The sequence below is a fragment of the Lolium rigidum genome, chromosome 6 (genome assembly GCF_022539505.1).
Source record: "Lolium rigidum isolate FL_2022 chromosome 6, APGP_CSIRO_Lrig_0.1, whole genome shotgun sequence".
Taxonomy (NCBI): domain Eukaryota; kingdom Viridiplantae; phylum Streptophyta; class Magnoliopsida; order Poales; family Poaceae; genus Lolium; species Lolium rigidum.
The window spans coordinates 164,115,742-164,139,439 of NC_061513.1; the positions used below are offsets into that span (position 1 = coordinate 164,115,742).

The following is a 23,698-nucleotide window of genomic DNA, read 5'->3' on the forward strand; positions in this document are numbered from 1 at the left end:
ACCGACCGATGGTTTAATTGGCTAGTGCAACAATCCTATATGGTATCTGAGCCACGAGGTCTTAAGTTTGAGACCCTGCTCACGCAGTCTTAAAAACAAAGGAAAACATATCATGCGGCCTAGACCGAATCTACTCTAAATACTAAAATAGCCTAGACGTGAGGGAAGTGTTGAATATAAATATACAACATAGCCTCCTTCCATTAGTTCGGACTGATAGTTGAATTAGCTAGTGCAACAATACTATACCCACTAAAGGTGGCCGAAGGTGTCCCACATCAGGAAGTTGAAACCATATGTGGGGTCATCGATGATGTCTGGAGGCAGTAGGGACCATCGTCCGGCGATCTTCTAGCGCCTCCCCAGGCCATGGAGCAACACCGGTGGCATCAGCACCCTCTGGTGGCTATGGAGCCAGCCACCGGGTGAGGTGGACCTTCTTCCAGCCTAGAGCGCACGACGCGCACCTGTTGTACAGGGCCTATTCCACGTCGACGGTGATGCGGATGTGCCACTTCTTCTTCTTTGCCGACAACGATCCGGCCTCGTGGTCGTTCTTGGGCTTCCTATACGGCCACCCTTACCATGACCATGGTGAACTAGTGCTCTTTGAGAAGCGGGAAGGGCAATGCCACATGCACGGTATGGTCGATGGAAGGCCGATGCCGATGGCGCTACCCATAAAAAGGACGGGCGTGCCACCGTATTCAATGTCGGCGCTCGTCTCCAAGCGTGTGCCTTTGATGTCACGTAGAAGACCAGCCCCCGTGTCCCTGCTGAAGCCGAATTGTGTCATTCATGGTGCCATAGTGATCAGCACATGAAGAAGGGGAAGTGATGCGCCTGTGGCACCGCTGCCACACGGGCGCGAGGCGAAAGAGGCGGTCACCCGAGCAGTCCATGTTATGTTCACGGCGACGCATCCACGGTCCCATTTTGAGCCATGAGTGGGTCACAACAGATAAATTAGTCCGTTTGCGTCGGATCGTTAGGCTAAGGTTTTTCACTGAAAGTGTCCGCGCGCACTGAAATGGATCACGTTGGTCCGTTTAGGTCGAGCCCGTGAGAGATGCCCTTACCAAAAGGATTAGTGAGCCATTCTCTAATGTGTAGGCTAATTAAAGATGTCGCTAATACTAGTCCTAATATGGTCGAGGCTGCTACCTGCAACCACTGCTACGAAATTATTGAGTCTGCTCAGCCGGCTCCAATAACCTCAATACGAACTTTGCCGGATATCTAGCCTGGATGACAGGCCATTTCTCAGATAACACTCTTTCTGAATCGTCGCTACCTCCAAACAAACACCCCCGGCGTGCAGTGGGTTCCATTATCCAGGCTCCAACACAAATGTTGTGATGTTGACCGTGAGGCGCCCACGACGCTGGCATGGCTCCCGCGAAACCCTCGCACCAACTTGACCAGGCACGCTCATGCGTGACCTGCATCTACCAATCTTGCATACCTGTTTCTACATACGCTATCTGCAGCCATTGTTCGATCCGATCTGTTCCTAACTAACTTTTCCTCGTCACGAAAATGTACCCACAGTACCGTACGAATTATAAAAATAAACAATGCACCAAATGAAATCATTCCTGTCGTGTGCTGCATTCCACATCTCCCTTTGGTTTTAGTGGGTTTTAGTTTCTCAACTGTTGGATTTGCTTCATGATTCTCTCAAGAGTACAATCGTTCGTCTTCTATCTCACTCTCAAACATCACGCTAGCGTTAGTGCAAAATAAACTGGTGACTCATGCATGAGCTTAACAAATAATATTCCCTCCATTTAGAAATATAAGTCACTCGGCTTTATCTACATATATGGATGTATTTAGATTCATTGCAGTGTGTAGATGCATCTATATCTAGACATACTTTAGTTATATCGAACGGAGGTTGTTCAGAAAACCCAGCTCAACTTCGCAACCGAACGATTAGGAGAGTCAGAATTTTCCAGCTCGTCAAGTACAACGAGCTTAAAGAGTTTAGTTAACGGGTATACCTTCAGGTTCATCTATCCTTGTGATCAAAACTTACATTCAGACCCATTTTCTGAAACGGACCAATTTTGAAGAGACCATTGTGATCTTGTGTTTTCTCTATTTGCTGAATAAGACAAATCAAAGAGGGCTTTGAGCCCCATGCACATAGCACAGCCGACAGATACAACAGCCAAAACAAGCATTACAGGCAAGCAACGGTCCAGTGATCAGCCGAAAGCAACATAGAAGAAGGGTCAAGTTTCTCAAGATAGCTGGTGCATCGATGCGTGCATGGGAAGCTCTCTCCGTTGTTCCACACTTCCACCTCGTCTCTAACTAGATGGGAAAAACTTGCTGCACAGATCCATGGACCGACTGAAGATTTCGCCTACGTACTGCGTTCCTTTCTGAATATCATACAGCCTGCAGACGCAGATGACATCGCAGCACCAGCAGCCCACCTTGTCTCAGACTAGTTTTAGCAGCTTGAGCCACCTATCTGCAATTTTGCCATGGAGTTAGTTGCGTGGCCGCCGGCCTGCAAGTGGCCATGAAGAAGCAGATGCAAAGACGTTTCACCCTGCATAGAACACAAGTGGCCTAACTTATCGGCCTGGGTTGTTAGAATTTTGCTGTATGCAAGAGCAACGCTGACAAATAAAATCTGAACTGGCACACGCCTTCCTTTTCACCACCTGAACTGCCATTTTCCATTTCCGGCCATCCCACACTGATGAGCTCGGAGATGCAATTTTGGATAGACAACTAGGAGCAAAGGAAACAAATGGCACAACGAAACTGCGAAACAAATGCTCTGGCTTCGCTGCAGAAGCACAAGAAAATATAAACATGCTCAGGTAGAAATTGGCACAGCGCATGGTCCTAAAATGATGCAAACAAAAGATGACTGGGGATAAAGAGACAGAGAACAATCTGTCGTTCCAACCAGCTGAGCTTCTTAGGCCAAACACTGAAGCACTGAAAGAGGCGAAGTGGCGACAAAATGCTCAAAATCATGCCACACCGTGGATTGCAACAAGAACTGTGAGTATTTGAAACCCAGTTTTAATATGGAAAATGAATCAATTTTCTCAATTCTCTCGAGAACAAAACCAAGAGAAATTCTTAAGTCGTGGTGCAAAGACTGCTACCTTGTGAAAAACAGAAGCAACAGCAACAGGTTACATTGGCACAATACAGGCACTGCAACAAAAAAGAACGTAATGCAGGCAAAGCTAAGTGATTAATGAGACAGCATAGGCTGCTAATGAATAATGATTCTGATTCCATATGATGGCATAAATGATACAAGCTGATAAATAATAATGTTGCAATGTGAGTGCATTATATATTGTCATTGACTAGAGGCGAATTGCCAAATACGCATTTTTTTCCCTCCTCGGAACAGCTCAGGACCATATTATATGAAGGAACATCCCAAGCTTCAGTCGAGCTCGATTCAGAAAGAGCACAGCATCGGATACAGCAGCGGTGAAGCATAGTTTACGAGGCTGGGTGAGAGCACTATGATTGCTCAAATGCCAATAGTGTGTTCTAGCACACAAGTCCTTCTTGACCTTGAACCATCAGATTTACGAAGCCCTCAGTCCAGGAACATTTTGAAGGCCCATCTTCCGAAGAATGAGTCTCGGTATGGCTGGCGGAATTTCAAGCCCCATACTCTGACTGAACTCTTCTGCAAGCTTGACAAGTCTGGACTTGTTTCCACTGACGGTCTTGTTTGAGTTGTAGTACCCTAACCATGCTTGATAGGCTGATTCTTTGGTCTTCATCTCTACTTTTCCGATGGCACCTTGGACCTATCAAGTCAAGGAAACATAAAGTTAGAGATTTCGTAAGAAGCCTGGAGTAGAATTTCTTGCTAAATTTGCAGCAGTGTCCAGATTACAAAGTGAGCTAGATGAGAAGGTACTAAAATTATATACTGCTTACTTCTGCTTGAATGCTTGGATTGACTGGAGGTGCCACAGTTTCTGTTATTGACAAATCATGGACGCTATTAAGGAAATGTGTTTCCCAGGGAGCCAACAGTAAAATGCCTTGTCCTTCCTTGCCTTTCCGTCCAGTACGACCAAGTCTATGTATATACTGTTGCCTATCAGAAGGCACCCCAACCTGAAAGAGCAAATAAGCTTTACAAGCAATGTACATGCGTATTTTTGATAAAGTCTACAACAACAGAACCTACCTGTACGACAAGTGAAACATCTGGATAATCAACACCACGGGCAGAAACATCAGAACTGACTAATATCAAACCCTTTGACCTTCTAAATTCATCTGAAACCTTAGTTCTAGCAGATTGCGTCTTCCTTGAATGGATCTCTCTTACATTCAGTTTCAGCTGGGAGAGAATTTCAGCAACAAGCTTGGTCACCATTGCTGTAGTACAGAATATAATCACCTGCATAATTGCAATGTCACACCAGAAAAACCCAAAGATGTAAGCTTGCACCTTGGTGAGAAGAAATCTTAACAATAAAAACAAAACAAAACTAGCGAGATAACTTACTTTGTATTCTGCATCTTCAGCAACATGCTTCTTTAGTACGCCATATATTATAGAGAAGTGCAAGTCTAATGGGGCAACCATGTACATCTGATTTACCTGATACATGAGCAAGAATGGAAGGTATTTGTGAGCTAGTGCCAAGCTTACTTCAATATTCTAGCTTAACAACTCATGAAAATGACAGATCTAAACCTGCGCATGTGTCTCCTCATCACCCTCTTGAACAGTATTGATGAACTTGTAATCCTTGTGCATTGCTAAATGAGATATTTGACGGACCTAACGTAAACATTCAACTGATCAGATTGTTTCAGGTACAAAGAGGTGGCATGAGAAAAGGAGATACCTCTGCCGGGACAGTAGCAGAAAACAGCAGTGTTTGTCGTTCTTTAGGAATGAAGGAAATTATCTTCTCGATATCTCTTTTGAATCCCATATCCAATAGGCGGTCAGCTTCATCAAGAACAAGAACCTTCACACCTTTAATCCGGGTAGAAAAACCAGGCGTATTCTCAAGATGATCGATGAGCCTTCCAGGTGTGGCAACAAGAATCTGTTTGGTCGGCACTAAATATTAGTACATGAACTGCATCCAGATATGAACAAACTGAAGTTGATATAGTTTACGGGTACAAACCTGGCATGGTGTAGATTTCATGCTTCGTTGCTCTTGAGGTAATCGTGTGCCACCAATTACAACCTGCACGTCCAGTGAGCTATGATACTTAAGAAGCTTCCTAGCCTCAACAGCCACTTGGTTTGCCAGCTCCCTAGTAGGGAGCATCACCAGCAAATTTATCGATGTAGAACGGGGTAATGTAGAGAGAAGTTCAATGGCTGGAAGCTAGCAATAAGAATTTGAAACTAAAGTCAGAGTGGTTAATCCCCACAGCAGCATCACAGCAATAATTCATGAACTGCAGAAACCATCAAATTGAATAGTTGTGCTGAAGGGGAAAGAATACCAAAAAGGCAACGGTTTTCCCTGTTCCAGTCTTTGCTTTTGCAAGAACATCTTTGCCTGCAGCCAACATATTATGCAATAATTATCTTCAGAGTTTCCCAAGAGATTGGCATGGTAATACACAGCGGAGTTAAAAAAAAATAGTTTGCATTATTGCTGACCTTCAAGAATTACTGGCAGAGTTGCCTCCTGGACCCGTGTCAGCCTTTCATACCCAGCATCTTTGATTCCTTGCAATGACAATGGAGAAACAGCACACTGATCGAACCTGCAATAAGCATAACAATAACATTACAAACTGACAAAGGCAGAAAAACAGCTTGACACTAATGCAATTCCCAATAATGTGATGAACACAAACAGGGTAGCCAGCTGTGTCACAAATTATAAGTCGATTGAGGCCAACTAAAGATAATAATCATAGCTCGTAAATCCGAGGACAAATATTAATCACAAAACGGATATGTTGTATGGTACTACTACATGATTTGTACAGCTATGCAAATATTTCATGCGCACATTCAAAACCAAATATGCTGTGCACGCCATTACCGTGTGCCGCTGAGGTACGATCCGTCCACGCCTCCGGCTGCGGCGCTGCTACTCGTCTCGACATCCATAGCCGTCACCTCCGTCTGCACCACGGCCACCTCGCGGACCTGGTCGGCACCTCTTGGCCGAGCCCTGGGGAACCCGGAGCCCTCCTCCGCGTCCCTCGGGCGCCGCCGCCGGTGCCGCTTCGGGGCAGCCGCGTATCCAGGGTTGCCTGACATGATCCCGCTGGGGACGTCGGTGATTACGATTTTGGTGGCGGCGGCGGCGGACGGGCGGGCGGGAACGCGGAGGTCACAAACTCGGAGTCGCAATGACCTAGCTAGGAAACACGAGGAGACACGAACACGGACTTTGCGTTTGCGACAGCAATTTATGGGTTGGAAAAAGTCCATTTTAAACCCTGAATTTGTAGAGGTTCGGCGGATCAAACCCTGAAGTCGAAATCCCGGTCGTTTGCACCCTAAACTTACTATTCCCGGTCTAAATCAAACCCTAGAGCCGTTTGGAGCAACCAATCCCGGCCGGGATTAGAACCTACTCTCACTGATAATGGGGCTCAACTGTAATATTCATCTTTCTCCTCTGGTTTCTTTCTCTGAAAAATCTAACCAAAAGCGCCCCGTGCGACGGAAAAAAAAAGCATCATTCTCTTAGGGAGCGATCACATCTTATCCTCACGCTGCTGCCCACCGTCCCACCTTATCCTCACACATCGCTTCTCTATCCGGAATCCAACGGTAAGCAGCGCCGAGAGAGAAGAGAGGAGGAGTAGACCGCCGTCGCTACCGAGCACGACGTCGCGGAGGAGGCCGCTGTCGCCGCCCAGCAGGACGCCGCGGAGGAGGCCGCCGTCGCAGCACGACGCAGCAGGTGAGGTCGTCGTCTTTGCCGAGCACAGAGCCGTGAGGGAGGCCTTCAACGCCGCCGAGCACGGAGCAGCGTTGGAATGTTGGATGTTGTTGCCGCTGCGCTGGAGGACGCCGAGCACACATCAGAGGAGACCACACGCGTTGAGCACTGCGAAGCAGAGATGCTGCCGTCGACGAGCGCGTAAGGAGGAGACCCCCGTCGGCTAGTGCGGGGAGCCGCCGCCGTCAAGCAAGCCCCGGGAGGGGAGGCCGCCACCGTCCAGCACGCATCCGAGAAGGCCACCTACGCCAAGCACGCAACAGAGAGCCTCTCGTCGACGGCCACGGGAAGAGAAGAGAGGAGGACGCCGTCGTCCACGAGCTGGCGATGGAGAGGCGCAGGTAGCAGCCATGTCCATCTGCTCTATTTGAGCTACCTACCCGAGGACGAGGAGACGTCTGCTCCCTCCCATCTTTACTTGCCTATAGTTAATTTAGTGCTAATTGCAAGGTTAATTAGGAGTAATTAACAGATTAATTAGTGGTAGTTGCCATACCAGGAACTACTATTAGAGCGGTAAGATCCTAATTGCCAGATTAATTCCGAACAGCGACCGTGATGGTGTCGACCTGGTTCCTTGGAGCTCCAGGGAATACCGTATTTCGACGTGCGGCCATAACAATTTGATCTTGACAACATTAATACGTAAGTGGCCAGAGAAATAAATCAGGTCATGTCTCTAGCTTTCACATATGGACGCTGCCGGTAGATGGGGATTGATTTTTTTTTTGACAGAAGATTGGGATTGAATTTTTTTTTACAGAAATTGGGATTGATTTTGAGGATAAATAAAAGAAAGGAACCTACGGTAGTTGGGTCCCACTGTCAGTGAGAGCAGCTTGTAATCCCAGTCGGGATCAGTGCATTCCCGGTGCTCCAAACAGCTTCAGGGTTTGATTTAGACCAGGATTAGTAAGTTTAGGGTGCAAACGACAGGGATTTCGACTTCAGGGTTTGATCCGCCGAGCCTCTACAAATTCAGGGTTTGAAATGGACTTTTTCCTTATGGGTTTCCAAATGCGCACCACTGCAACCGCACAATCGCTTTGCATTTAGGCCCTCCAGAGAAAAACACGTTAAACTTTAGTCCTGTTATATAGCCTTAATAGGGCATGTACTGTAATTCACAAGACCGTCTTATCTTAATACCCTCTCATAATCTAGTGACTAGTCTAGATATAATAATAGAATATAATGTACAATGGTTGGAACATGGGAGCATATGCTCCCTCTATTTTGAAATGCATCTTACACATATTTTGATTTCCAAAAAAATTGAAATCAAAAATTCGCATGTAAATCTTCTCGTGCTACACGCTTAGAAAGTTGTTTCATAAAAAATTGACTTATCATGTGACGTGTATAAAAAAGATAAAACTCATTGCTAAAAATAATGTTTTTCACAAGATAAGTTTTCTGTTTTTTATATAGACCACAAAAAATATTGATTTTTCGTGAAACTTGAAGAACGAACAAATATTATGAAGATGTACATGTAAAAAATTTTGTTAAAAATTTTCGACATTTCGAAATATAATTTTTTGGTAGAGGGTGCATACGCACCCGGGAGCCGAATTGAATTTCCCACAATGGTTATCTTTTATTCTTATCTATAGTAACTAGGTATCTTTAAATATGTTGTGAGAAAAATATTGCTAAGAGATCATCTTTTAATAAAGACAAACTTTTTTTCTTCAAATTTCTCTTTCCCCCAACGCAACATTTATCATAAGTGGCACCCGTAAATATCATCATTGTGCATGCCCCTGGTCTTGGCGTCACTAGCGTAGCTTAGTGCATGTCGGGAGGGCCACCCCCCCCCCCCCCCCATGATTTGCACATGCATTGAAGAAGTTTTTTTTCGGCATAGCCTAAATTATGGATTTTTGTGGATTTTGCCCCCCCCCCCCCCCCCCAACAACTTTCAGCAAGCTCCGCCACTGCTTGCCGTCAAAACTGGATCTCTCTTTCCACACATTCAAACAAACATTATCAAAACTATCATAATCAAGCAGACATGTTAAAAATCTACAAACAATGTGAATACGAGTCGGTTGTGGCGCAAAAGTTAATTTAAAATTGGCGTGAAGGATCACCTACGAAAAACAAAGAAGCGATTTCCACAAATTGATTGGAATCAGACAACAAACTTCATTCAAGTTCTTCCAGTGACATTTTAGTACCAACTTAAACTTTGATGAGTGCTAGAGCTCTAGGGGCGTGATTGCCTGGTACACATCAATCACACACAAAAAAACAAAGTGGTACTCCATTGCACCACTGGAGTCTCCTCATCATCAATTACACACACGTCGGTGCATTAATGGCATTAGTGGCGTATCCAATGGGGGTGTTATGCCACCGTCTTCAAAAGTAATACCTTTGTTTCAATAAATAAGGCATACGCTTATTTTAAGATGAACTTTGATCTAGAAAAATTAAGCAATAAATTTTTAACTATATTACACATAATTAGTATCGTTGGACTCTTATTGAAAAGCGCTTTCAAATCATACTAATTTTATATCAACGAGTAATTCTTGGTAAAAAACACGTAAAATGAGGGTGTTTTATTCATTGGAACGGAGCTAGCATAGAACTTCTTTTAGGTAGTACGTACTAGTAATACTTTCACTAATAGTGGCTAAATACAAAGCTTGCCACCCCCATCAATTTTGTTCTAGATTCGCCGCTGCCGTGGATTTAGGCCGGACGTCAGTCGTTATGCCATGTGATTAGCAACAAAGCCAAGTGGTGCTTGTTTGTGTGCTTCTTCTGTATTGGTCTTTGTCTTCAAGTAATCGCAAAAATAAAGAAGAGACTTTTACTCCCTGCGTTCTAGATAAGTACTGTACAATATTTTTGGATTTTGCATAGTCTCGCTGTTAACCTGAAAACCTCAGCAGCATGTAGGACTGTCATCTTCTGATGCCTTTTGCCTACAAATAGGAGCCTAAGGGCATCTCCAACGGGGCGACCCATCCCGCGCCCGCGCGTCCGGATGGGTCCAGCCGGACAAAAACCCAGCCCAGCGCGCGAACCCATCCCTAAAACGGATGCCCGCGGCGTCCGGATCAACGCAAACCCGGCCCAAATCTTGGCCGGGTTTGCGTGGCCGCGGACGCGAAAGGCTGGTCGCTCGCGTCCGCCCCTGGCCCGCGTGTCATAGGCATACATAATATTTTTCATTAAATAGAACTCATTACAATTTTTTTTAGCTACTACTTCTATCCTAAATACGTACGGGGCCGGCGGCCTCGCCGGCGACTCCTCGCCGGCTCGCCGTCGGGGCCGTGGATTTCACTCGACGCGGGCGGCCCGTACGCGTGAGGATTCCACTCCGCCTACTACGGGCCGGGTGGCGCGTCGGCGGCGGCGCGGCGTCGGCGGTGGCGCGGGCGCCGGCGGCGGCGCGGGCCTCGGCAGCTTGGACGGAGGCCATCATCCTCCTCCTTTCCGTCCGCGCACCTCGGGCGCGCTCGCGCTCCGCCTCCTCGCGGCGGAATCATCCGCTTCCCGCATAGCTCCACCTCCCGCAGAGCGGCGCGTTCCACGGCGGTGCGCGCCTCCGAGCGGACGCGGGCGGGTGCCCGGCCCTCGTGGATCTCCTCGCCGCCGGCGCATGCGCTCTTGCCGGCCACGCTCCGCCGACGCAAAGATCCTCCCGGCGCGCCGCCGGCGACGGCATCTGGATGAGGTGACGGGCTGGCCGAGGAGGTCGCCTAAGCGGCGGCGGCCGGCCCGCCAGATGCCCTCGTGCTCCTTCGTCACGCGCGTGAGGTCGGCGAGACGCTCCTCGATGGCGGCGTTGATGTTCGCCAACGCGAGGTCCTCCGCGGCGACGGGCTCCTCCGCGGCGGCCGCCCCTCCTCCGCGGCCTCGTACCCGCCCGTCCGCGGTCTCGTGCCGGCCCTCCGCGGCCGCTTCCCCCATCTCCGCGTCACCGGCCTTCTTGCCGCCGCCTCGGCAGCCGACGCGGAGCGCCTCGTCGTCGGCGACCCACCGCGAGTCCGCGCGCTCCTCCTCGTCCGTCCGCGGGAACCCGGCCCGGCGGCGAGGGAGAGCTTGGCCCATGTGGCCTGAAGGGTGCGCGGCATGGCGCCGGAGAAGGTGGAGGGGGAGAGAACGGTGATGCGGTCTGGGTGAGGCCGCCGCCGTCTTTTATAGCCGGCGGTCTGGTGCGCGCCAATGGCGTTTTCGCGCGCGGGAACCTTGGTGCGCGCGGGATCTTTCCCGCGCGTTCCACCGCCCACCATGGCTCGTCCCGTCGAGGCTCGCCATGGCGCGGCGCCGCGCAACGAAGACGAACCACGTGGCGTCTCTTTGGGTCGCCGCGTTGGGCGCCGCGTGCGACCCAAACGGACACGCGGACGCGGGGCGCTGTCCGCGTGTCCGGGCGGCCACGCAAACGGCCCAAAACGGACGGCCCAGCGCGTCCGTTTGGGTCGCCCGGTTGGAGATGCCCTAACCCTCGGTTGTCGCAAAACTTGAGTCGTTCTAAGCAGCCACCGCGTGTAACCCCCAAGACCGCTTGAAGCACGACATTGGTTTTGTAATTTGTACTCGCTCAATCTGTCAAATTAGCGTCACAGCTTAATCTAATAAGAAAGAAATTCACGCCAGCCTCCGTTTTCATTGCTTCTATCTCCACAGGTCTTAGCTGCTCGGGGCAGAAGAATGACAAAATGCTACAGAAATATTGCGCAAGCCATCTGGAACTGAGTATGCTGGTAAATGCATTTTTAGGAGATTCACACTACATCACACTGATCCGAAACCCAGCCGCAGGCAGTCAGGCACTGCTGCACTATTGCAGTGTAATACCTATTACAAAAAAACTCCTGCTTCCATACAACAGCTAGAAATATGATACTATAGCTGATACATATCGTACCAACTGGGTGTACTAACTATCTGGTGCCCTGTGGTACAATGCAAAATACATTTGTCAAAATGGGTCTGAACATATGGCTATCAGGTCACTAAATTGTTCAGTCTGTTGCTTTACATGATGAATCAATGGGTCTGTCTGAACCCATCCTGTGTGGGTAGCGAATCGGTCAACATTTGGCTTCAAAAAGACTTCTGAACTCGGAGGGAAGTCATCCTAGTGTTCATTGTTCAAGCTCTGACCACCCTCGGGCAGATCAATCTGCAAATCCCCAATATCCGCAGCACTGAGGTACAGTAGGAGCAAAGTAATAGCTTACCAGACCAAGAGCATTCTGGCTGGTCCCGTCGTAGTCTGTTCTAGCATAAAAGTCCGGCTTGACCGTGGAGATCAGATTATGTAGACCGAAAGCCAGGAACCTTGCTGAGACCCATCTTCCGAAGAATGAGTTTGGGTATGGCTGGTGGGACAGCAAGCCCCATGCTCCTGCTAAACTCTTCACCAAGAGTAACAAGCCTGGACTTGTTACCGCCAATGGTCTTGTTCGAGTTGTAGTACCCTAACCATGCCTGGTAGGCTGATTCCTTTGTCTTCATCTCTACTCTTCTGAGTGCACCTTTCACCTGTCAAGTCAATCACACATAAGAACATTGACTTCAGGTTTATCAAACAGCTAATAGTAGTCTGTCGCTAAATTTGCACCAGACTGATGATCAAATTACACAACATGTACTAAAACTGTATATTGCTTACATCCGTTTGAATGCTTGAATCAACTGAAGGTGTCACAGCCTCTGACACTGACAAATCTTTAACGCTAGTAAGAAAATGACTTTCCCAGGGAGCCAACAGTAAGAGGCCCTGCCCTTCCTTGCCTTTCCGTCCTGTCCTACCAATTCTGTGTATATACTGTTCTCTACCAGCAGGAATCCCAACCTTGTAAATACAAATAACTTTCATGAGGAATGTGCATGAGATTTTCGGTAAAATTTGTGAAAACAGAACCTACCTGTATGACAAGGGTGACATCAGGATAATCAACACCACGAGCTGATACATCAGAGCTAACTAGTATCACACCCTTTGACCTTCTGAATTCATCTGAGACCTTAGTCCTCGCAGATTGTGACTTTCTGGAATGAATCTCTCTTATATTCAGTTTCAGCTGGGAGAGAACTTCAGCAACCAGTTTTGTGACCATTGCGGTTGTACAGAATATAATCACCTGCAAAATTGCATGGGTAAGATGACTTAAGAACACATAGTACATCTTTAGTATACATGATTGCAACTGCATGCTGAGATAACTTACTTTGTAGTCTGCATCTTCTGAGACATGCTTCTTCAATACATCATATAATATAGAAAATTGCAGATCTAGCGGTGCAACCATATACATCTGGCTAACCTGATGAAGCAGCACTAGTGTAAGGTACTTGATTTGAACTTTTAATGTAGAACTCATAAAAATGATGGATTTAAACCTGTGAATGTGTCTCCTCATCACCCTCTTTAACAGTGTTAATGAACTTATAGTCCTTCTTCATTGCTACATGACAAATTTGCCGGACCTAACAAAAAACATTCACAAAATCAGATTGCCAACAGGGATTAACAGTGCATAAATGATTAACGGAGATACCTCTTCTGGAACAGTAGCAGAAAACAGCAGTGTCTGTCGATCTTTAGGAGTGGCTGCCATGATTTTCTCAATATCTCTTCTGAATCCCATATCCAGTAGGCGGTCAGCTTCATCAAGAACAAGAACCTTCACGCCTTTAAGCCGGGTAGAAAAACCTGGCGTGTTCTCAAGATGATCCTTAAGCCTTCCTGGTGTAGCAACAAGAATCTGTTTGACCAATACCAAGCATTAGTGAATAACCGCAGCTAGATATGCGCACACTTGAGTTGATAGGTCTGACCTGACATGGGTTAGCTTGCAAGTTCCGTTGCTCTTGAGTTATTCGTGTCCCACCAATTACAACCTGAACACCTAGGGAGCGATGATACTTGAGAAGCTTTTTGGCCTCAACAGCCACTTGGTTTGCCAGTTCTCTAGTAGGGCACATCACAAGACAATTTATAGACGACCGCAACTGAGTCCGCTGAGAAGTGGATAATGTAGAGAGAACCTCAATGGCTGGCAGCTAGAAATGAAAAAAAAATTGAAACTCAGTCAGAGTGGATAATGGTTTAGAATATCGATCCGATAGTTCAGTAACTGCTAAACATCAATCTGACTATTGGGGCTGAATAATAAAGAGTACCAAAAAGGCAACGGTTTTTCCTGTCCCTGTCTTCGCTTTTGCAAGAACATCTTTGCCTATAGTGGAACAAAACAAGGAATATCAGTTACAATGCTCCTCCTACCCAAGAGATTGATATCACAGTGCAGCAATTATATTTGCAATTTAATTTTTGACCTTGAAGGATTACTGGCAGAGTTGCTTCCTGAACCTGGGTCATCTTTCCATATCCAGCATCTTTGATGCCTTTCAACGAAAATGGAGAAATATCACATTGATCAAACCTGCAATATGCATGAGATTACTAAACTTCAGAACAATTCAGCAAAGCATACAAGTTGTGATAGTTCTCAATAATAACACTAACACTGAGCATCACAGATTAGGACCATTAGTATTTAGGCCCCAACCGCAAAAGGAATGATACTCCTTAGCATGCAATTATGCCCCAGTATTTTGTTGTTCTACATTATTCCATGCTATAATTATTTTGCTGCTGCAGTCTACTTAATTCAAGTTAGATAAATTCGTTATCCAATGATTGTACCATCATATTTAATCTTATATGTTCTGGAAAACAGTTGCAACTTGGTTCAAGAAAAAAAAAAGTTGGCAAGCACCGAAGTACCTAATAGCAGCTCTACCAAATGAGCTCATTATAATCCACCACAATGTATAACGCGCCACTACTTAAAAGAGGCAGCACCCGTTGATTTACAGTACTAAGGATTTTCATTTATACAAACTCAGAACACCATTAGAACAGCTTGAAAAAAAAAATCGATTAATTGTAGCAGAACAGTATATAATAGCTTCGATAGGCCCAAAAAGGCAAAAATAGATATTCGATATCTCTTCCTAACAAAGTGTTTTAAGATTTAATCTCTACTAGCAGAGCCATTCAGCATTTCCTATTTCGAAGTTCAAACCGTAGAATTATTCAACATTGACTGAATTCGAGCTCTCCATTTCTACAGGTTTGAAAAGATTTGAGGAAAGGGCGTTTGTAAGTTTGGGCATTCGCGGTTACCTTGTCTCGCTGAGGTAGGAGCCATCCACGCCTCCCGCCTCGCCCCCGCTCTTCTCCGCATCGAAGCCCAGAGGTTCCCCTTCCCCTTCCTCCTCGCGGACGCCCCTTCTCCTGCCCGCGACAACCCTAGGGAACCCTAGGCCGTCCTCCGCGACCCTCCGCTGCCTCTTGGGGTCGGCGGCGCCGCGGGCGCTCCCCGACCTGAGCTGGCTGACGACGTCGGCGATGTCGACCTTGGCGGCGGCCAGGGGAGCGGCGATGCGGCGGACGCTGGCTGTAACGCGGAGGCGGAGGTGGCAGGGAGAAGCCCTCGCGAGGACGGGGAGTCCTCCATGGGCGCGGAGCAGGATATCACCGCCGGCCATCTCCGGTGAGTGGCTGGGGCGTAGGGTTCTGGAGGTTCTGCCTGAGTTCGCGGCTTGGCGCGCGGGGACGAGAAGATAAGATATTTCGCTGGGTTCGTGGGGCGCGGCTTTATAACGGCTGAATTAATTTTAGAGTGAATTCCACTTTTTACCTCTAAGATTAATTTTGTGTCACTTTTTACCCAATTTAACAGAAATTTCTTTTTTTTTTTTTTTTTTTGCGAAACACAGTACAATCAAAGACGCTCATACATACGCATACACATTCACCCCTATGAACGCACACACGCACACCCTACCCCTATGAGCACCTCCAAGAGACTGCGTTGAAGAACTGATTCGGCGGGTCTTGAGATTGACGAAGTCACCACGAGCGCCAGCCGTCGACGGGAACGTCGCCTCCCACTGAAGAATTTTCCGCCTTTATGAGACACCAAAGTGTCAAATCCGGGATTTGAACTCGCGGTGCTGTAAGTGCATCGCTCTCCTAACCATCCAACCACAGATTGGTTCTCTAACAGAAATTTCTCAAAACTACCCCATTTAGCATACTTTCTTCCATTTTTTACTCTTTTTTATATTAGTGGCTGCAGCCATCTCTGAAATTTCAAAATTAGCAATCATTAGTGATTAGTGATTGCAGTTTACACACGTAATAATTGCAATATACACAAAATCAGATTCACAAATTTATGTCTATTGCAACTAAAAAAATTATGTCGTAGTCAAGTACAACTTCAACACACATCTAATCATCCTAGAAACAAATGATTGAAAGCTTTCACTCAAAGAAAAGTTTAGGCACCCTATATATGGTCCGCATGTTTATGATCTAAACTGTGTTACTACAGGTATATCCATCGATGAAACAGTTTAGAGTTAACTGAACTATATTTGCTTTCTGAAGTTTGCATCAGCATGGCCAATTCTGATCGTGTCTCGGTCTAAGAAATTACAAAATGGAACCTAATGGCAATACACTCTGTAATACTAATTCAGGAATGGTTAAATCTTTTAACCATTGATCACTGCCATTAGATTCAATCTAAGCCTACTCTCGTTGGGAGAGTATATACACCTAAATCATAGCGGTAACACCTGGGACAAAATAGCTTACTGGTGAACCACCTATTTCTCCGGTGAACGCCCCCGATCCGGCCACCCGGTGAACTAGCACCCCTATCACCCGTCTCTGTTCGGTTTTCTCTCTCATGCGATGCTAGAGCGCGAGCGGATCTGGTACTGGGAGATGGGTTGGTTCGGTTAAACCAGCGAGGCACGTCCGGTGCGATCAGGTCTGGCTCGGCCCAACTAAGGTGACGCCCTGACTAAATCTCGGCTCGGCTCAAGAGCTGACTAGGACACGCCATACCATACTTTGAGTGGGACCCACCAACGAGGATGGGGCAAAATATAGAAAAGGGTAAAAAATGGAAGAAAGTATGCTAAATGGGATAGTTTTGAGGAATTTCCATTAAATTGGGTAAAAAGTGGCACAAATTGATCTTAGAGTGTAAAAAGTGGAATTCACTCTTAATTTTAATTGGGTAAATTGGAGGCATCCACATTTTTACAGCAACATTTGCAAAAAAAAAAAAAAAGCTAAAACATGTAAAATAAATGTGTAATTCGTTTTGTGTTGACCGCCCTCTTCGTAACTTTGTAACGGTTTATGGCGCATGGAGATGCAACTTCATGGAACACAACCTATTATAGTATCGCAACAAATTAAACCACAACACGCTTAGTATGAATGCTAGATTTCCTTCAAAACCACTAGATCCAGTCATAGCACACCGTCTAACCTTTTATAGCCTTTACAGACAAATAGTACAAACCAACAAGCAAGTATTCGACCCTCTTGAGCTCTAACAAGAGAGATGCTGAGAAGAAACATCCATTACGACGATCTGGGGGCTCCGACACCACACTTAGTGATCGCTACATAGGCCCGAGAAAATTTGTGCATGCTAAGCAATGACAATAACAATGCAACTCCAATTACGATGACGAACATTGTACGAGAAAGTTGTAAGGGTATAACCTGACAAATATAGGAAATTAATCGAGCCATAGAGCATCGCCATGCAGTTAAAAACGAGCAGCCACCATATTTGGCCACTCGTGGAAAAGGGTGTGACGAGATGCCTCTTTTTAGGTGTTCATGTTTCTTGGCGCTCACACAGGGGACGAGATGCAAGCTGTGGTATATCCTTGGGAAAAAAGGTTTTATACGGTGTTGAGATGTTTCACATCTTATTTTGAGCTGCATGGAGTGAGATGTCACTCACACATGGAGAAAACGGAATTGCAAATGGATTGACGCATTGTTGAATTCACTGGAATCCTAAAAGATAAGCTTTATGTGTTGTGTGTTATTGTCTCGAAAGGATCCTTGATACTAAATGCTTTTGAAACGCGGTCAAGTGAGGGAAGTCAGTGGTGGATAGATTTTTATTTGCTTGAGAGAAAGAACCTTGTACAGTTGGTACTGCATGCAGCGCCATAGCACTGTACTATGTTAATATTACAGTGTAGACAATACCACAAAGATCAGATGGCCGAGTTGGTCTAAGGCGCCAGATTAAGGTTCTGGTCCGAAAGGGCGTGGGTTCAAATCCCACTCTGGTCAAAACTTTTTATTCTTTTTAAGCGTCGAGAATTTGAGTCGTTTCGCTTGCACTGTGCAAATCTTTTGCCTTCACATATTCTCGAAAATCTGCCGACTGTTTCGAGCCCACGGTGCTGATGGAGGCGACTGGAGGACGTCTTTTGTTACGCCAACGAACTTCTGCAGCTAGTGCTCTTCTCGATCGGCACGGCGGCGAGCTTGCCTATGGAGGTGGAGCGGCCATGGCCCTTGTTCTCCTACGCAGTCGTTCCATCATTCGCGAGTGTAGGCGCGATCCGGCTGCCGCCCCCGAGCTCGTCCGTGTTCGTCGCCTGGGGCGATGGAGCATGAGCGTTTCTCGTTAATTTCAGATGTGGGAAATCTGTCCGTCTTGTGCGACGGATACATCGTTAGTGCTTCCCACGTGCGCATGTGTCCTGTTTGTTTTTCCTAAATTGATTTACTCCTCCCTCCTATTCGTAAAAAATATCGAACCTTTAGTTTACTTTAGTCTAAATTTGAACTAAACTCTTAACACTTACCATGCAGTACGTAGAGGGAGCAACATGATCTAGACATGGATCTACACACTGCTAATGCATGTAGATACATTCATATCTTGATAAAGCTGGGTCACTTACTTCAGAATAGATAGAGTATGTAATTATTTGTGTTGTCGGTGTCATGAACTACCTCTAGTTGGTGTTCTTATTGATTTATGATTTCGCTTGGTCCCGATTCGAATGGATGAAGTTTTGCATGATTCGAATGGATGAAGTTTTGCATGCCCAATAGCATGAGGCTACGACGGGTGCCCCCAAGGATCGAATGACACCCAACAACATCGTGGCCGCAAGCATTGGCTGAGGCAATGCGTAGCTTATGCGTGTGCTCATACACCAACCACGAAACTCGACCTCGTCAGAGGTAAAAATATCAAGCACCACCACAACATGAGGAATAAACCACTAGCATCACCACTAGTGGCATGATGCTGGCATCCCACTATGTTCTGAGTTGGCCGTCCAAATCAGATGTGTTCATATGTGTTACCGTAGCGGAATTCACACCCTCATCTGGCTAACAAGGACACCAAGAACACAACAACTGAAGGAGACAATCCATCCACCATTGTCTGCAAAGTGGATGAGCCAAACGACGGTCGGCGATGAAAGGATGAGCCGAGGGAAAGATATGCCAGCTACATCATGGTGAATTCAATGTTGCAAACTCATGAAAGTTAGGTCCGTCGCCGAGGAAAGGTCAAGTAGAAAGTCTAGAACAAGTATTGGTTTATTGCCATACACCATGTGTTACAAAAAAAAAGGCATGCAACTTTTGTGGAAAGTCAACGCCTTATAAGTTCAACCAATTTTATAGTCAAAAATATAAAAATGATCCAACATAGCATATATTCTTTATATATATCATAGAGGTTTATATTTGTCTCTATAAAAAAATAATTTTGACTTTCAATTAAAAATACATGCTTTTTTTGTTGGAACGGAGGTAATAATAATATTAGGCTAACAAAATATAAATTCCCAAGAAATATTGGAATTTATCTGAGTGAATCCTCTATAAAAAAAATAGAGGAGGTTGGGAAAAAAATCGTGGGTTAGATGCTTAGATCATACTCCTGCTTTGGATTCATGAGTACTAATTTTGTTTTGTGTGTTTCAAAGGGCACACAAGTTCAATCACATATCCTGCTTTGGATTCAATCAGCAGCGACCAGCGAGGCAAAGACGATAGCGAGCAAATAACTCGCTGTCAGTTGGATCAGATCAGATATGGCAAAACTTCCCGTGCCCATGATGCACAACGTCTGGCAAATAGCACGCAGTAATCTTTACAACCGTCTACATACTCTTGAGATAGCACCAGCAGACAACAGTATTCTTTTTTAGAGAGCGCAAGCAGTATTCTTTACAGTTTCCCAGACACTGAAATTTCAATTTAACTAGTGAATAAATAGAACTGTACAAAATAATCGTTCCATATGTACAATCTATGTAAACGAACAATTTCAGATGTAAAAGAGCTACTTCCTCTTATTTATATCTAGATATATTTTAGTTCTAGATATATCTATATTAGTAACAAAGAATATGAATTGGAGGAAGTAGAAACGAAGAGAGCGCAAAAAGAAAAAGATGTATATACAAGGAGCGCTTGGGTACAAGATCTCCTATAGTAGGTCTGTAAGCGGCGTCGCCATCCTTCTCTTGGCCGGAGTACGGATGAGTGCCTCCACGGTGTAGGGGCTGTTCTTGCAACGTCTACCTACTCTTGAGAGAGCACCAGCAGACAACAGTACTCTTTTTTAGAGAGCGCAAGCAGTATTCTTTTCAGTTTCCCAGACACTGAAATTTCAGTTTAACTAGTGATGAATAAATAAAACTGTACAAAATAACCGTTCCATATGTACATCCATACTAGTGATAACGAATATGAGCCGGAGGAAGTAGAAACAAAGAGAAAGGAAAATATGTATATACAAGGAGCGTTTGGGTACAAGGTCTCCTATAGTAGAAGGAATAACTAAGAAAAAAACGAGAGCTAGTAGAGCCTAGATTATATATCCAACTAGGAGAACATCGAGTCGATCAGGTCCGTAAGCGGCGTCGCCATCCTTCGCTTGGCCGGAGTACGGATGAGTGCCTCCACGGTGTAGGGGCTGTTCTTGCTCTATCAAACAAAACAAAGAACATCGATAAGTACATATTAGCAACAAATCAACCTGAGAAATGAAACTAAGAACATAATCTCATAGTTTTTGGGTGAAGTTGATAGTACCTTGGAGCAAGTGCGATTCTCTTGGTTGCAGACGGGGTGGTCCGATGGGCAGCAGGTTGCGCCGTCCTTGCAGCAGGTGGCGGCCTTGGCAGGGCAGCACCCCCACACGAAGCACGTCTTCCTGACGCCGTAGGTACAGCAGCAGGTGCTCCCCGCCGGGCACTTGTTGTGGCGGTCGCAGGTCACCGGCTTCGTCGGCTCCGGCGGGTTCGGCTTGGGTGTCGGGTTGGGCCCGGTCTTGACGGGGTAGGATGCCATCATGGCGATGCCGCACTTGCCGGTGCGCGCGGTGACGTTGCGCTCCATGCGGATGTAGCCGCCCTCGCCCCAGTTGGGCCCCCACGAGTTGCGCACGGTCCAGTAGTCCTTGCCGTCGTCCGTCGTGCCGTACCCCACCGCCACCACGCCATGGTCGAGCTCCGTGCCGCACCTGCCGGAGAACACCCCGGACTCGTACAGCTGGAACTCGGGCCCGCCGGCCTCGATGCCGACGCTCACGGGCTGGTGCGCCACCGCCTTCTTCAGCGACAGCTCGTCGTTCTCGGGCACGCTCTCGAAGCCGTCGATGGACACCACCGTGCGGCTCCTCTTGGCGAGGTCGCACCTGCCGTCCTTGGCCGTGTAAGGGTAATCCTCCTCCGTGTCGATGCCGCCGTTCCAGGCGATGAAGTCGAAGGCGTCCTCCATCATCCCGCCGTTGCACCCGCTGTTCTGCCCGTTCCTGGCGCACTCCACCAGCTCCTGCTCGGAAAGCGTGACCAGGTCCCCGGTGACGATCTTGTTGATGCCCTCCACGGCGCCGACCGCCGAGAACGCCCAGCAGCTGCCGCACTGGCCCTGGTTCTTGACCGGCGCGACGGCGCCCTTCTCCCTCCAGTCCACATGCTCCGGCAGCGCCTCGACGCCGTCGTGGAGGTACCTCTCCCCGACGGCGTGGAGCCCGTGGCTCCTCGGGACGGAGCCGCCGAGGTAGGCGGCACGGAACTCGGCGTTGGTGAGGTCGGCGAAGCGGTTCATCCCGAGGCGGAACCCGTGTGCTTCCGCGTTGGCGTTGTGGGCGTCGACGATCTTGAGGTTGGCCCAGAACGCGCGGAACCGGCGCTCGAACTCGCCGAGCGCGTTGTAGGAGCGGCGGTGGCGCGCGAGCCAGTGGTCGTACATGGCGCGCACCTCGGCCTCCGTCCGCTGCAGCCCGCGGACGCCGTGCGCCGAGTTGTACGAGATGATGGACATGTCGGGCGCCGCGGCGGCTGCTGCTGACGCGAAGAGGACGAAGGCAAGGAGGACCATGGCCAACGAGGCCGCGGCCTTGCCACCGACCCCCATGGTCGCGCTTGCTTCAGATCGTGTCGAGAGTCGATTGATCGAAAGCTATGGATTCACGGCGAGGCTTCGTTCGTGTTGTGTCTTGGGGAGGTTGGTGCGTGCCCCCGGCGATCTATATAGTAGGATTGGAGCGTGGAGTTGCGATGGGATTCTAGTTGGAGTAGTATGCAAGTACAGTAGTATATACTGTCCGGAACAGCACGTGCATGAACTGGCTTCTGTAAACTTTGGATGTACCGGATGACTGGCGTTTCAAACACCGCTGTTCGATTCGATTTAAATTCAAATCCTACCTCGATTCAGACCCCAACTTTCAAACTTGGACGAAACGTAGCCGTACGGCCATACGCGATGGGTAAGCTTTTCGAGTCACAGTCTGAAGCGAACCACGATTCACGATAGGGGCAAAATAGCATGGCAATACGCACAGCAATCTGACTGATTTTCTTTGAGAATTCGGTCCAATTTTCCTGTCCTTGGATGTTATGTGTTGATTCTGCTCCTTCTTAACAGCATCTCAGCAGATACGGCAAACCTCAAACTCGAAATCCGCGTATCGAGGACACCCAACGCGGATTTGAGGTTCGAAAAACATGAACGCAATCCAGATACGACATATAAAACTGTAAAGTTAAAAAAAAAACACGCGCAAGATGGAAGAACAATTCATTCGGACAGTTCATGCTTGCATTGATCCTAAATTCAACTACATTATATCAAAAGCAACTCGAATTTCCTAATCTGCATTGAAATCCGCCGCCATGGGACTACATTACAGCAAAATCGGCTCCGGGATACTCACCGGAGCCCTGTGCCGTGGTGGCGGCGCGTCGGAGCGGCCTCCATCTTCACCACCAATGTCATTGACGGGCGCTGGCGGGAGCTCGACCCCGACGATGACGATGCCACGGAAAGAGAGGAGGCGCGGCCGCAGCAGTAGCGCTCCGACTCGCGCTTAGCGAAGGCGAGCGGCGTCACGATGCCATAGTACCGGTAGCTACCGTGGATACGCGCCGCGTCGGAGCGGAGCTTCTCCACATCCGTCTTCTCCTTCTCGCCGGCGGGAGGAGGGGTTGAGCTCCCGCCGCGGCCAATCTGGCCGCCCCCGCGCCCGCTTCTGCTGTTCCCCGCCACCATCATCGCCGGAGGGAGCTCGGGGTGCTCGATCTACGCTCGATTGCTCGCCAGCGGCGCGTCGATTTGACGGCGACGGGAGGCGGAGAGGCGGATGAGCGCATGGGGTTTGGCCCCCATCTTCCTCGCCGACCGTCATATATGGGGCCATTTCACGGTTTTGGGCTGCGGTCTGGATCCGTTTTCCAGGCCAGACCACCGATGCAGGGTCTGGTCTGGCCCAAAACGGCTGAAGCCCCCATATTGGCCCGAAGTGGCGTTTGCAGGCCGATATGGGGGATCTGCGCTCTAACAAGTTATCGTACTAATATTAACCCCATCCTCGCACGTTTAGGGTTCCGGCTAGGGG

The 23,698-nt window shown here is 47.7% G+C and overlaps 3 protein-coding genes and 1 non-coding gene across 5 annotated transcripts; 1 reads left to right on the forward strand and 3 right to left on the reverse strand.

Annotated features, from left to right (window-relative positions):
- Window positions 1-3,248: 3,248 nt before the first annotated feature.
- LOC124665564 (DEAD-box ATP-dependent RNA helicase 26-like) lies at window positions 3,249-6,445 on the reverse strand. 2 transcript variants are annotated; one of them, XM_047202963.1, is made up of 10 exons: window positions 6,039-6,445; window positions 5,645-5,754; window positions 5,485-5,540; window positions 5,157-5,363; window positions 4,866-5,072; window positions 4,712-4,798; window positions 4,520-4,615; window positions 4,196-4,411; window positions 3,940-4,122; window positions 3,249-3,806 (listed from the first exon to the last, which is right to left on the reverse strand). In XM_047202963.1, exons 1-10 carry the CDS (start codon window positions 6,428-6,430, stop codon window positions 3,579-3,581), a joined length of 1,782 nt encoding a protein of 593 aa, XP_047058919.1. In that variant the 5' UTR covers window positions 6,431-6,445; the 3' UTR covers window positions 3,249-3,578. The 2 variants fall into 2 exon arrangements, with proteins under 2 accessions (XP_047058919.1, XP_047058918.1); XM_047202962.1 differs by having other exon boundaries at window positions 5,645-5,751; window positions 6,036-6,445.
- A 5,215-nt stretch (window positions 6,446-11,660) lies between these two features.
- On the reverse strand, window positions 11,661-15,525 carry LOC124659480 (DEAD-box ATP-dependent RNA helicase 25-like). Its single transcript, XM_047197345.1, has 10 exons — window positions 15,115-15,525; window positions 14,262-14,368; window positions 14,106-14,161; window positions 13,761-13,985; window positions 13,481-13,687; window positions 13,323-13,409; window positions 13,151-13,246; window positions 12,848-13,063; window positions 12,592-12,774; window positions 11,661-12,461 (listed from the first exon to the last, which is right to left on the reverse strand). The coding sequence occupies exons 1-10, from the start codon at window positions 15,477-15,479 to the stop codon at window positions 12,234-12,236; spliced, it is 1,770 nt and encodes a 589-aa protein (XP_047053301.1). The 5' UTR covers window positions 15,480-15,525; the 3' UTR covers window positions 11,661-12,233.
- A 2,505-nt stretch (window positions 15,526-18,030) lies between these two features.
- On the forward strand, window positions 18,031-18,111 carry TRNAL-AAG. The gene has a single exon. It is a non-coding gene; the product is annotated as a tRNA-Leu (tRNA).
- A 2,568-nt stretch (window positions 18,112-20,679) lies between these two features.
- Window positions 20,680-22,215, reverse strand: LOC124663497 (cysteine protease 1-like). Its single transcript, XM_047201192.1, has 2 exons — window positions 20,890-22,215; window positions 20,680-20,781 (listed from the first exon to the last, which is right to left on the reverse strand). Exons 1-2 carry the CDS (start codon window positions 22,213-22,215, stop codon window positions 20,680-20,682), a joined length of 1,428 nt encoding a protein of 475 aa, XP_047057148.1.
- Window positions 22,216-23,698: the final 1,483 nt, after the last annotated feature.